The sequence below is a fragment of the Mus musculus genome, chromosome 2 (genome assembly GCF_000001635.26).
Source record: "Mus musculus strain C57BL/6J chromosome 2, GRCm38.p6 C57BL/6J".
NCBI lineage: Eukaryota > Metazoa > Chordata > Mammalia > Rodentia > Muridae > Mus > Mus musculus.
Window position 1 is genome coordinate 94,397,104 of NC_000068.7, and position 14,597 is coordinate 94,411,700.

The following is a 14,597-nucleotide window of genomic DNA, read 5'->3' on the forward strand; positions in this document are numbered from 1 at the left end:
TACAATTGACTTAACCAGGGAGGCAATTTTTTCTATTGTGGACAGATGCCTAGGTTTTAAGCTAGCACGTTAGTCATCAGATACAATGTTCCCAGTTGTATGTTTACAAAAGAAACTCATAAAAATGTTTTCAAATACACAGGAACTCTGAGGATGAATATTCGCTGTGATGTGGCCAGGCAACATCTTCTACGCTTGTTCAGAGACACCGTATTTCTAAAGAGGACTTAGCTTGTCCTAGCTTTTCAGTTGTAACAGGGAGAATCAACGAATTCTCTTGTAACCTTCAAGTAAGCAGAGTGTCTCTGCTTTAGACCACTAAAATGATGGTGGCCTTTGAGTATGCTGACAGAAGTCACATTGCAGGTAAGATAATGTATGTGCACACACACTATTTTCACTTATTCAGTATTCCCGAGTAAATACACCATGTATCAACACTGTTTTTGGTTCTGAGGTTACTTGATTGAAGAAAAAAAAGCTGCTGCCTTCTCACACTGAGAGGAAGTGTAATGTAAATGCTATAATACAGTACCAGCAGCGATCACTACGAAGAACAAAGCAGAGGAAGAATACAGTGCAGGAAGAGATGACCTTTTAGACATGTAAAAAGAGGAGTCATGTGAACAGACCTAAAAGGAGAGGCCGTTTGAGCTATGAATTCATCTGTAGAGGGATGTCCAAAGGCAGAAACACAGCCTGTCATCTAAGAAGGAGAGTGGGGCCCGAGGCTGGAGAGGTGGCTAGTTCTCAGGTCTTTCTGGCCTTGTATGATACAAAACCTAGATTTTCATCTTCATGTGTGACGGGAGAGCATGGAAGGTGCTCTCATGTTCTCTGCTTCCCACATATCCTAGAGTGAATGATATGGCCACATGTGTTTAAAGACAAAACAAAACAAAACATTTTCAGTGTTTCTGGGAGAACACATTATCTGGGGCACAAGTGAAGCAAGAAGACCAGTTAAGAGCTGGCATCAGAGCGGGGCTGAGGCAGTTAGTCGGGAAAGACACAGCTCAACTGGGAAGCACTCTGGAAGTAAAGGAGATAGATTATCTTTAGGCTGGGTATGAAATAGAGAATAAAAGAGTGAAGACACACACCAGTATTTGGTGAGTGGAAGAAGTCTGGGGTGCAGATGGGTGCAGAAGCTGCTGCCCATGTGAAGCCATTCTGAGTGGAGGGCCCAGGAGTCATGGAGCGCAGATGAGGCGTGGAAGGCCAACAGGTCAAGTTTATGGCAGGAGGCTGCATGAGATTATCCTGTGTGGGTGGAGACAGCACAGCAGCCAGGAAGTCAGCAAGAAAAAGAAGTGTCCAGCAGAGAAAAAGGGAAAAGTCATGGCTAGGGGCTCAGAAGAAAAACAGCATCTGTGTCTTGGCAGCCATCAAAGTAAATAGTTCAGTAAAGTGCGAGGTTGCCACTAGGTTGCTAAGAGGCTGAGCTGAGATCACTGAGGACTGAGTTTGGCAATGAGGGAAGCCCTGGGTGTCCTGACGAGTGCTGTAGGGGTGAAGGGCCGACTGGACTGGCTTTTAGAGAGCAGGAGGAATGGAAGTCAGCACACACTTGACTTGAGTCCCTGGCTATAGAACCACACACAGGAGCTTCAGTTTTAACTTCTGCCATCAGGGTTGTGTAACTGAGACATAGGCACTGCTCTCCACATTTGGGAGTGCAAAGCTGCGCTAATTTTTGCCTTGGCCTGCTGGCAAGCCCTCATCCTTCTCACTGCCAGCTCGCCTTCTGTTCACTTCCAGCAAGGCTGCCTCCAAACTGCAACAGCTGCTGGGCCCACAGCTGATTGTAACCCCTGCTCAGCAGTGGGGCCATCAGCCCTGTCTATACTGCCTGGCTTAGTCGTTCTTCCTTTTTCACCTTTCTTGTTCATTATTTTTCTCATCACTTCTCTACATATTCACATGTCTGGGCAGTAAAACTGATCCTCTGTGTATAACACCAGTGACAGAGAGGATGCTGTCCCTTGCAGAGCATAACCTGATGAGCACACACAGGCCAGAGTGGTCCCTGAGATTACAGCCCTTTGCAACTGTCCTAAGCCCCTTCTGAGAGTCAAAGGGGTGATTGATGGACGAGTCACTTGAACCTTCGATTTTTTTCCCCACAAGTCTGAAGCTTCCTACAGGTCATCTCCAGATGACAATCAAATTAGAGAACACTGGCTTCATACAGTAAATGTCTAAGACGCCAAACCCACTTATCACATCTGCTTGCATCAGCCAATCGACAGTTAATGATATGCTGTTGCCTGTGTGTTTGGACAGTGTGAGAGATGCTGAAGTTGTAGAGCTCTCTTTGGAGCTATGCAGTGGTCTAGAGTGCACTAAGGTATAAATGGTCACAACATGAGTCAGCAAATGCTTTCAGAAAGAAATTCATCTGCTTTAAATACATAAACATAGGAAATGACATAAAAGTTGTCAAGTCTGAGTTAGTCAGATGAGGGTACCTGAGAGGAACGTGTGCAAAGGATAGAAGCAAGAGAGAACACAGCATACCTAGGGATGCTTACAACAAAGAGAGCAATGTGAGCACTAGTGCATGAGTGTGTGTATGTGTGTGTGTGATGCTGGACTGTGTGTGTCTATGTCTCTCTGTGTGTGAGATGCTGGACTGTGTCTATGTCTCTGTGTGTGTGAGATGCTGGACTGTGTGTGTGTCTATGTCTCTGTGTGTGTGTGATGCTGGACTGTGTGTGTGTCTATGTGTGTGAGATGCTGGACTGTGTCTATGTCTCTGTGTGTGAGATGCTGGACTATGTCTGTGTCTATGTCTCTGTGTGTGTGTGATGCTGGACTGTGTGTGTCTATGTCTCTGTGTGTGTGTGATGCTGGACTGTGTCTGTGTCTCTGTGTGTGTGAGATGCTGGACTGTGTCTGTGTCTCTGTGTGTGTGATGCTGGACTGTGTCTGTGTCTATGTCTCTGTGTGTGTGAGATGCTGGACTGTGTGTGTGTCTATGTCTCTGTGTGTGTGTGATGCTGGACTGTGTGTGTCTATGTCTCTGTGTGTGTGTGATGCTGGACTGTGTGTGTCTATGTCTCTGTGTGTGTGTGATGCTGGACTGTGTCTATGTCTCTGTGTGTGAGATGCTGGACTGTGTCTGTGTCTATGTCTCTGTGTGTGTGAGATGCTGGACTAAGGATTAGGTATCAAGGAAGACCAGATAAAAGCTAGAGAGAAGGAAGGGTTAGGTTAGAAGTTATGGAAGAATTTGGGTCATATCCTGTGCACACCATAATCAGGTGTAATGGTTATTCATGGTAGTTAACTTGAGTATATCTGGAATGAACTACAACCCAGAATTAGAGGGCTCACTTATGAGCCAGATCTTGAGGCTGAAAGACACAAGTTTCTGACCTGGATCTTGACATGGAGATTTTGAGGCATAGTGGCTATGAAAAGCTTAGGCCCTGACAAGGTAGTACAGGCCTTTAATCCCAGGAGACTAAGGCAAGGAGATCTCTGAGTTCAAGGTCAGCCTGGGACAAAACAAGTTCCAGACCCTGGGGTGGTGGTACAAGCCTTTTATCTGGGCCACACCTTCTGCTGGAGGCCCACATAAGGACATTGGAAGAAGGAAGACTCACTCTTCTTCACCTGCTTGCATTTACTTGCCAGCACGTCTGTGGGAACCTACTCTACAGAAGACCAGCTGAAACAACTAGCCTCGTGGGACTGAGCAACTACTAGATTCTTGGACTTCCCAGTCACAGATGACCATTGTTGGGGTAGTTGTACTACAGTCTGTAAATCATCACAACAAATTCCCTTAATATATAGAGACATTCCATTATAAGTTCTGTGACTCTAGTGAAACCTGACATCACCAGGTGATGTTTCTTAAAAGTACAGGAACTGAGCTTAGTCATTGTGCATGTGCAAACCTTCTCAGATCTGCCAAATTACCCACCATCAGACCAAAACCAAGTAGCACTTCCACTTCTAACCTAATAAAGAGCAGTGCAATGGGACTTTGGCCTCCTTGTCAGTTCCATGTGGTATCTCTTCTTTGGGCAAGAGTCGCTGAAAGTCACTCAGCAAGCATGCTTTGCCAAGCGATGCTTTCATGCATCAGCACCACCAGGAACCTCACTGTGATGGGAAGCATCTGTGTTCCCCAGACATCTGCCTGGCTATAGGCAAACGATCACACAACCACCAAATAAACTCAGGCTTATTTGAGTCCCCTCACCTCCCACTGTCACCTGATCTAAATTTACTATGAAATACTTAATTGGAAGAAAAAAAAATCTAAATTGGAAGAAAATGGATTGGCTGAGCCTTCATTATTTCCACATTTGCTCTTCTGTTTCCTTCTATTCCTCCACTTACTAGTGTAATGAGAAGAAAAACATGCACTTCAAAATGTACCACACCAAATGCATGCCACTGTAGATTAATATGCTTATAATTATTGCCATTACTAAGTGCTACTCATTAGCTGTAGACTAGAGGCTACTAAGTTGTAACAATATGCTTTAAGAATCCCTTCCCTACAGAAAATACTCTTTTCCCCTAAATTTAAAACTTGATGGTTCTAACTTTAGAGGAGAAGGAAACAGTGGCTAAGAAAATAAATGTTACAATGTTATGAGACTGTGGGTAACAACAGTGATTCTTACTGAAAGCTGAGCCCTCCATTTCTGAAGAGAGGATCCAGAGGCACTGTACTTGGTGCCAGAAGCCTACACACTAATAGCTGCAAGATTCCAAGAGTTCATCTGATAAGAGATGATACAGCCAGGCATTATAAAGTTCAAAGTCATCCTACATAGTGAGTCTGAAGTTAGCTTGAGATACATGAGAACCTTTCCAAAACAAACAAACAAACAAACAAACAAACAAACAGAAATGAGAACAAACACCCCCCCCCCCCCCCAATCAAAACCAAAAACCAACCAACCAAACAGAAAACCTAAAGAAACAGAATGCTAGCGAGTACTGAGGGTTGCAGGCTAATTCCAAAATTTACTTAACCTCAGCAGCAAGCGAATTAGCAGGTACTTTGGAAACAAACAAACAAACACTACCCGGTCCTGTTGGGCATTCCTATAATCTTAACACTTGACAGGTGGTGACCGAATGCTCAAGAAGTTCAAGGCCAGCCTCGGTTACATAGCAACTGAGGAAAGCCTAGGCTGCACGAAAGCATCCCTTGGCAAAGCATGCTTGCTGAGTGACTTTCAGTAACCCTTGCCTAAAGACGTGATAAACCACGTGGAATTGACAAAAGGCCAAAGTCCCATGGCCTGTCCCTCAGTAGGTTAGAAGTGGATGTGAACTTGGTTGTAGTCTGATGGTGATGTGATTATATTTAAATTAAAAATAAAAATATTTGAAAATATTGTCTAGAAGCTTATTCTTTACAAATCCAACCAGCAACACCTTAGCTCTGATTATGAGGAAGCTTCCTACCAGACTATTCAGAAGTGTGTGTGTGTGTTGTGTGTGTGTGTTTAGAGACAGAGAGAGTCTCATGTAGCCCAGACTGGCCATAACTTTGCTATATGTACATGTATATGAATATGTATATAGTCAAGTATAACAACTACTCACCTTCCTGCCTCCACATTCTGAGTGCTGGGATTACAGACACGCAACACTAAACTGAAGCCCCATTTCAACACCAAGGATGATGTAAGGGTTTCTTGGCCTAATTACACAGCAGAGCCTCATGCTAACTGGTTAATAACACACAGTCATCTAGTTCACAGACTGACTCCAAGCTAAGGACCCTTCCTTGTATAAAGTGAGATAGAAGTTGGGATCACTAGTTTTGACAGTTGAACTCAATCTAGAACCACTGGGGAGTCTCCATAAGGGATTATCTAGATTAAATTAGCCAGTGGGCATGGCATGTCTTGATGTTGTTAACTGAGATGGGAAGACCCATCCACTGTGGGCAGCACTATTCCCTGGGTTTGGGGCCTGGACTGTATAAAAGTGGAGAAAGTGAGCTGAGCACGGGTATATGCGTGCTACCTCGTGCTCTTTCTAACTGTAATGTGAGTAGCTGCTTCAAACTGGCGGCTCTAAGTTCCTGCTCCCCTCACCTCTCCCCACTTGCCTATGATGTAACTTGGAATGGTAAGCTAAATGAACCTTTCCCTCTTAAGGTGTCTTTGTCAGGGTATCTTAGCACAGCAACAGGAAAGAAAATGAAGACAGATGGTCTTTCTGATTTCCTGGTATGGGGAGAGTGGAGGTAATGAATTATAAAGAGGTATTCCAGAACCGAAAGCTGAGAAAAAGCTCGCAATTGTAGACAGCCTTTTTCTTAACCTTTCTCTGTCTATGGTGGGAAAGAAACATAGAAAATGTTTTCTTTCTTCCCACTCCGGCTCCAGGACTCCCTAGACAGCATTCTTGGGAATTCAGTGGTAGGAGGGATGTTTCTTAGCTGAGGCAGGAGCCATGGAAAGAAACTCTGATTTTCCAAGGCATGCACTGGACACCTGCTGTTGCCAGCAGCAACTCCAGCTTTGAATGCAAAGAAGCTGCCTGCAGGAATAGAGATCAGTCTGAAAGAAGCCCCTGCAGAACCCACCTAAGGTCAGAGGGTTTCTAAGTTTGCATATTCACAAGCCTGAAGTCTAGAACCAGTGTGACTACCTTTAGGGTCTGCTAAGGCTTGTGGTACAAAAACCCAACGAATATGCACTTGTCCTGGTAAAGATTCCATGCTGTACTTTCACTATAATAGTGGAAATGCCCCTATTTAAATGTGCACTTTGGGCAATTTTGATTTTTTTTTTTTCTCTGAAAGACAGTATCTCACTATGTAGCGCTGACTGGACTGGAAGTTGCTATGTAAGTAAGCCATGTTGGCTGGCTTCAAGCTCAGAGAGTCACCTGTTTCTGTCCCCTCAGTGCTGGGATTAAAGTTGTGTGTCACCACAGTTGTCTCTAATTCTCACTTTTAATTCATATAAGTATTTCCATATTTGCTGTGGAAAATGATGCAGTATGCTGTGGAAAATCATGACACATATAATTTTTAAAAGTTTTAGAATTCAAATGATTAGAAAGACATTTATCAGTCTAATGTTCTACTGAAGTTTGTCCACAGATCCTCCTTGCTGTTAGGGTATTTTAAAAATGGAACCATACTTCTTTTCTTAATCAAGTAACAGAACCAAGAACCAAGCAGCAGAAATTAAGATACTAATTCGATATTAGTCCAATCCTAACTATGGTTCCAAATTTACAAACAGAACTACGGTATCCACAAACTGACGTACTAATGAGTACCCTAATGTGACCACTGACTGCAATCTAAACAATGTTTATTAGATTTTGCCCAAATTCCATTTATTGCCAGGAAAGGACACAGGAGTTATGCAGTTACTGGAGTCCAACTCAAATGCTGCCCACCTTATCCAATTCCTATTTTATTCATTTGTACCTGTCTCCTCTTAGATTAACACCACCACTTTACTTCTAACACCCTTCCCCCGCCAGTTGTTACACATTGGCATCAACTTTATTTGTTATAGAGTAAAAGTTCATGGCTGCCAGAACCCAGTGCTGCAACTGTTAACGTGCAATGAAGAACTGGAAAAAGTCAATGGGAAGGGCTGTTATAAAAAAGGGTGTGCTTTCTTATCTTTAAGTCTAATTACTTACTGAAGAGAGAACTTGGCAGAGATTCAGAAGATCTGGCAAGGTACTAATACCCATATATTCCCCTCTAAGATGTAGATCCAATATGTAAAAGAAGGCATTTTTTTTTTTTAAAGAACAAAAACAAATCCGATCTTACCTTCCCACTGTAATATTCAACATATAAATGATCCATTTCCGTTAATTAACCTTCACTTTTCAGATGGATTTCTTTTCCGGCTGAGTGGCAGGCCACCAAAATGGGAAGGAGAAGTCAATGTCATCGAGTATAAATAGCTGTGGCCAGAAACAATATAGCGAAGGAGCCAATGGGAGAAGGGCTCCCCAAATTGCAGCATAAGTGACTGAATTCAATGCCTCCCTTCACGCGGACCTCAGCAAACCACCAACAGCAATCAAAAGATGAAAACAGGGATGGTGCAGGATTTCCAATCTTACGTTGGAAAGGCAGCCTTACTGTATTTTTCTAGGGGTTCTGACATTTTTAAACTCTCAGTTGGAGGCTAATGAAAATTAACTTGGATCTTGAACTTAATATCCATGAAAAAGAAATCCTTTAAATCGGGAGTTTGATATAAATACACTCGAGGAAAGAGTACACTGGAAACACAAAGTGTGGGCATTTTAAAAATTTTGTTTAGGTTTGCTGCATTGTGAAATGTCTCATCTTAAATATAAACCATGCGATGTGTTTCTACAGTTAATCAAAAGGATCAGTTTCTCTCTCTCGCCTTTGGTTAAAACATGAGTCAGTATGCTTAAATTGCAAGGGGTACACACTTCACTTTTTAAATGGCTCCTGGACATTTCCTGATTGTTGTCAAGCGCTGGAAGTCATTAAGTTTACAAGATTCTGTGGTGAAGCACGCGCGCGAGCACGCGCGCACACACACACACACACACACACACACACACACACGCACACACACACACACACACACACGCAGTCCTTAAAGCATCAGCAGTATGAAAGCAAATGCAGATGCAGGCATCAGAAAGTTATATAAGAAAAGCGGTCACTCCTCTGAGAAATCAGTTCAAGCATAGGTAATCTAGTAAACTGCAAATGCTGAGTGCCGGGCTGGGTCAAAGGAACTAGGAAGCAATGTAAAATACACCGGGAAATGAGGGCACTTAAGAACTGAATGATGCGGGCACCGCCACCAGAGGCATGCATCTTCTGGCATTCCTTCAGAAGGAGCAAGAATGGGTTGTCTTTAAAGAGCCCCTAATGACCTGGCTAACGGCACAGCCTCAAACCACCACATCGCGAAACAAATCCCATCAGTGGGAGACAAGGCTGGAGGAGGCGCATTAAAAGATCCATCCATTCACTAATGCCACCCTGGCTGTCACCGGCCTGGGACGCGCACACTCCCCGGCACTGCCACCTGCTTTCTACTTCCTCGGGGAGAGGTGGTGGCGCGCGGGTCCTGGTCCAGCGGCTCCAAAGGCAGAACTAATGATGAATCCGTGACTCCTAACCCGGGAGCTCAAGTCTCAGCTCCCCGGGGTCGGTTCCGGGACGGCGCGCGGCCCCAAGGTGGAAGGCTGAGAAGTTCCCCACGGCGGAGCCGGGGCGAGGGGACCAGAGGGGAGGGGGCGGCGCCAGGTCGGAGCGCAGGAAGCCTCGGCCCGTGGGCCGGGACCGTGGGAAGCCAAGCTGGGGGCGGGGCCGCGCGGAGCCACCCAGGGGCCCGGCTCCGGGATTCCCCCTGATCGGGCGCGGGCAGAGAGGGGGCACCCTGGCCGCTACCTGCTGTTGGATCTTCCCGTCCTCCGTGACGACCCAGTGCGTAGTGGCCAAGGCCCCTCGAGCCACCACGCTCAGCAAAGCGGAAAGGCTGAGAAGCCAACCCGGGCCGGAGCGAGGTAGCAGCTCGAACCGGCCGCGGACCCCTATTGCCGCCGCCATCTTGCCCCCCCGGCCGGGCTGCTCACACCGGAAGCGGAAGCGACTCCTTGCGGTCCGCCATCTTGGGGAGGTCGCCTCTGGAACTGGAGGAGGAGCCCGCGGAGTGCCTCGGAGACGATACCGGTCCCTTTACTCTCGGTCGGGGAAGCCGGTCCTGCCACACCTCAGGGCTGGAAACGGCTTTCTAGTTATCGTTTTTCTGGAGGCTATAAGATCCCCAAGCGTGGGAATCGGAGGGGAGATAATAAAACTAGGTGGAGCTTGAGCAGAAGTGAGAAGACGGTGAAGGTCTTTTTAAAAAGTAAGTATTGTTTCTGGTAGGGCAATAAAAGTTATACTTTTCAACTATCTGAGAGAGGCTTTTTTTTTTTTTTTTAATAAGTCTCGTAATGGAGTGTTAAGCGGCGCAGTCGTACTGTGTAATGCATGTCACACATCGAATTAAAAAAATAGCTCGTTATCAAATACAAAATATCAGCTCATTACAAGTTATGTATATGTGATCGGCATACTTTTTCTTCCGAAATTTAGAAAGCGATGTGTCCTTACAGACCACTTACATCCAGTGTGGCCAGATTTTTGGGTCTTACAGCAGCAGCACCACGTGTCTTGTGGACTTTGGTGGGCAGCTCTAGTCTAAGTTAAAGACCTAGGTGTAGAACCCAGATAGTGGCATCTCCGGGGAGGGGACTGTATTAAATATGTAAGCACTGCGGCTTCCCTTCCCCGAGGGTAGACTCAGCCATTATGAGTATGTTTTAAAGAAGTCTCAGGTGATTGATTTGCATATTGAAACTTAAGAGGCGCACTACCAACAGGTACAGTAGCTGTTAACCAGCTTAGGTTCCAGGCTCTGCCAATGTATGTTATTATAGGTATTTCAGGTCGGCCTACTAGTATGGTGGGCGTATCATCTTGTAACAAAGCTGTTATGCTTTTTTTTTTTTCTGTTGAGAAAAAAAAAAATTGTGCCCTGCCACCTACATAGATGTGTTGCAGGAAACAAATGTCTGCCTCATGTTATGGGAACAGAGACTGTGCTATGGCATTGTAATTCTTCTGAGAGCAGTTTGGTTTTGTTGATTTTGTTTGTTTTGTTTTTGAAATGAAGTCCCATTTGCAGCCTGAATTGCCTGGAATTTATTTAGCCCAGGCAGGCCTTTAAGTCCACCTGTGTCAACCACCTGATGCTGGATACAGGCATGAACCATCAGGCCCAGCTCACTAGGCAGCTTTTCTTAAAAGTACCCGTGTAATGAACATTCGTTTTATTAAAAAGGTATATCTTGGGGCTGGAGAGATGGCTTGGGGCTACAAAGATGGCTCAGGGCTGAAGAGCACTTCCTGCTCTTCCCTGGAAGCAGTGTTAGGCCACAACCACCTGTAGAACTCCAGCTCTAGGGGATCCTCCTTTATACATGTGGCATACAGTTCTCATACACAAACATATACACCCACGTACGTATGTGTACACACACATACACACACATATGTATATATTTGCCTGTAGAGACTGGGTGTAAAGGTCAGCTCAGGACCTTTGGGAAGGTTATGAAACACTTGCCCCTCCAGAAGGGAGAGGTTAATTAACATTTCTCAGACCACAGGGTGGAACCGACAGGATGGACTGTTGCCCACCTTCAGACAAGGGAAGTCCTTGTTACCTCATTCCCTAAAGACCAACCAGTTTAAAGGGTGCACTGTTTCGCCAATCATATTGTGCCTAGTTGCTGATGCTCTATTCTGCCTCCTGGAAACCTTATAAAAACTCACTGAACGGGTGCTGCTCCGCCTCTCCTTCGGGTCTGGGACGACCCCAGTGCACTGGAACAATAAATTCCTCTTGCTTTTTGCATTGATCCTGGCTCCACATGGTTTGCTCAGGGGATCCCCAGTAAGCTAAGTTCCTTGGACTCTTACATGGGCACAGAAATATGACCATTAAGAAGTAAGCTATGATGTTGACAAGTTAATTAAAATACAGATGAGAATGTAATAATAATGTGTAGAGAGAGCTACAACCAGGTGAAAAAGGCTTGGCACAAAGGAAAGTGTGGTTGGTAAAGGTGATGCTGGTGTCAAGTTGTAAGGGACTCTTATGTGTCGTATTGAGTTTAAATATAGACAGTAAGGACTGTAACCTGAGTTTTAAAGTAGAAACAAGTGATGGAATCCCTTTTTCTCAGCATCTTTTTAGGTGTAGCCATCTATTATTGTATACTATCTGTTTTTTTCTTTACAATGCTAAGGACTGAGCCTAGGGCCTTGCATATGGTAGTCAACCATATTACTAATGAGCTATGTATCTCTAGCCCATTATTTAATAATTGTTTATTATACCTAGCTGATTCCTGAACCCCAGAATGAATGGTTGTATAGAATCTCTAGTACATATTTCAGCTATCAGGAACATTTTTTGGGCATTTAAGTATTGGAAAGGAGTTGGATATCAACGTCTACAAACTCAATAGATTATCCACTTGTTTTTCCTAGTTCATAATTATTGTCCTTTGAGATGAGGTTTTGTTTCAAACCTTGAGAGCTCTCCATGTTTTTCTGTTGTGTAACTAATTGCTATAAACTTACTAGCTTTAAACCATTATTTCAGTTTCTATGGAACACAAATCTGGTTTGGCATAGTTGGTATCTTGCTGGATGTTGACTGGCTATTAATGCAAAACACCCACTTCATCCTACCATGTAGCCCTCTTAACATGAGAAGTACTTTTAAGGCTACCAAGAGAATGTCTCCATTGCTTAAAACTCTGACTTACTTCATTTCTAGGCTAGATTTAAAGAATTTCTATGCTAAGATTATCCAAGTGAACAATTTCCCTTAGGACTAGCATCAAATAAGCTTATATATGACTAATTACATTAGCAAAAATAACTTTGGTCAAATAACAGAATCTTAGGAGTGACGTAGCTACGTGTATCCTCCATAGTCTAGGTGGATCTTTTAAAATTACGGTATTAAAATATAAATAAAAATGTTACATTCGGTATATAAGGATGTCTGTATGAATACTATTCTTGCTTTAGGTATCCCCAGTACAGAGAAAAGTGTTTGTTTATCCTTTCTCAGCTTTTACTTATGCTCTTTCCTTCAACTTAAGGTACAGGTCAACCCTAGTGTATAAAGATGCCAAGTTTCTTGCCACCTCTGAATGTAGCACTAATGACATACCACACTACTTTGTGATAGTATTTTCTACATTTTGAGTATAAAACTCTTTAATTTCTGCAAAGGTCCTTAGGTCTAGTCTAGTGAAACAGAATACACAAACTTGGAAAAGCAAATACAATTACAAGAAGGTAGGAAACACAGAAACCAATCAAACTTTTCCTTCAAGGCAGATGGGAATTGTCCCGTTATACTACATTTGAAAGATCCCATAGTATTCTGGGTGTAACAGAATGTAGAACAAGAACAGACTATTCTAGAAACAAGCACACACCACAGGGTTTTCAAGGATGTCCAGGTTTCTGTCTCCAATTTAGGTTCTGAAGAACTAGAAAGGACTGGGAAAAGCTGGTTGACCTAAAATTCTTTGCTCATTTAGTCTATTAGCTGCTAAACATGGAGGAATTTCTTATGTTTACATTTTTTTAAAATCTTGACTGTATTTAGGTTTTGGCTGGGTTTTCCCAATTCCTCTCAAGAAGTAGCTTTCCCATTTGGAGTAGAACAATTACAAATCCCAACAGACATGTGCTATTTTCTTCTCTTTACTGTAATAAATCTTAAGGTGCAAACACTTTAGACTAAGGGAGGACTTATTCTGTTTTCCAGTTGCAGAGGTTTCAGCTCATGACTGGATGGTGGTGAGGGAGAGGATTATGGCAGCAGAGCTGTGACAGAAGGCTGAGAAGCAAATGAAGATACAAAGAGGCTAGGGACAAGATTTTCTCCATGTTCCATATTCATCTGGTTGACAAAGCCATGTATTGGGCTGGTGCCCTAATGACTCACTCACTTACCTGAAGCCCACCTCTGAATACTGGAGACCAAGCTTCAACGCATGGGCCTTGGAGGCCCTTTTCACATCCAAACCATGACTGAACAATTACCGCTTCTGAGTTACTATGTGCTAGGCAGTCATGTCACTTAAAAAAAAATCCTGTTTAAGCACTGATTTTTTTTTTCTTCCATACAATTGCACTTCTTTCCTTCCATGAAACCTAGAGAAATATAAAGTCATAATGGGAGAATTGCCAGCCACACTCACACTGTGAGGCTTTAGTGCAGTATATACCAGGAAATGTATCTACTTGATCTTTCAATATGAAATTTTTAAAGGTTAAATTGTATCAGCACATCTCTGCCTGTGGGTCTGTGCACATGAATGCAGTTGTCTGCTGTGGAGGCATACGCTGGGTCCATTGGAGCTACAGTTACAGGCATGACTGCCTATGTGGGTGCTGAGGACTAAACTGGGGTTCTCTGCAAGAGCAGTACCATACTTCGCAGTCTCAAAACTGGGACAGATGTTGTAATTTGTAATCTAATATAGGCATTTATTAAAAGTTTATTACACTTTATGTGTGTGTAGGTCATAGGACAACTATCATGAGTTGGTTCTTTCCATCATGTGGAAGTGGGGATTGTTAGGCTTGGCAGCAAACTCCTTGTATCTGCTGAGCCATTTTGCTGGCCCAAGTTTTTATTTTTAATAGACCTTTTTATTAGCTTATGCTTGCTTCAAACTTGAACCTCCTGCCTCAGCCTCCTGCTTACTGGGATTGCAGATGTATGTCACTGAATCTGTTATTTTCTTCCATCCTCACTATATAGCCTACATCACTTGTGATCCTCCTACCTTGGTACCCTGATAGTTATAGGCACAGGACACCATGCATGCTTCAGCTCTCCTGATGCTGTTTTGTCAGAATGGAATCTTTTCCAGAAGACTGTATTTACGTATAAAAATATATCCAAACCAGATGGCTTTTAAGACTGACCTTGACAACAGAGCATACCATATGAGAAGCAATCAATAAATGCTAATATCTAAAACTCAAGAATCCTAAGTTA

At 43.6% G+C, this 14,597-nt stretch overlaps 1 protein-coding gene and 1 long non-coding RNA gene across 6 annotated transcripts in view; one reads left to right on the plus strand and one right to left on the minus strand.

Moving 5' to 3' along the window:
* Ttc17 (tetratricopeptide repeat domain 17) overlaps positions 1-9,607 on the minus strand; it is a 105,945-nt gene extending 96,338 nt beyond the window's left edge. For 3 of the 5 annotated variants that reach the window (NM_001355690.1, NM_183106.2, NM_001355691.1), the window contains exon 1: positions 9,404-9,586. In NM_001355690.1, coding sequence (NP_001342619.1) covers positions 9,404-9,562 — 159 coding nt within the window. In that variant the 5' untranslated portion in view covers positions 9,563-9,586. Of the gene's footprint in view, positions 1-7,786; positions 9,377-9,403 lie in introns of those variants that run through there. The other 2 variants (XM_006500310.4, XM_006500312.4) reach the window with 2 other exon arrangements.
* Positions 9,604-14,579, plus strand: 2810002D19Rik (RIKEN cDNA 2810002D19 gene). The gene is made up of 2 exons (NR_027831.1): positions 9,604-9,863; positions 13,356-14,579. It is a non-coding gene; the product is annotated as an RIKEN cDNA 2810002D19 gene (long non-coding RNA).
* Positions 14,580-14,597: the final 18 nt, after the last annotated feature.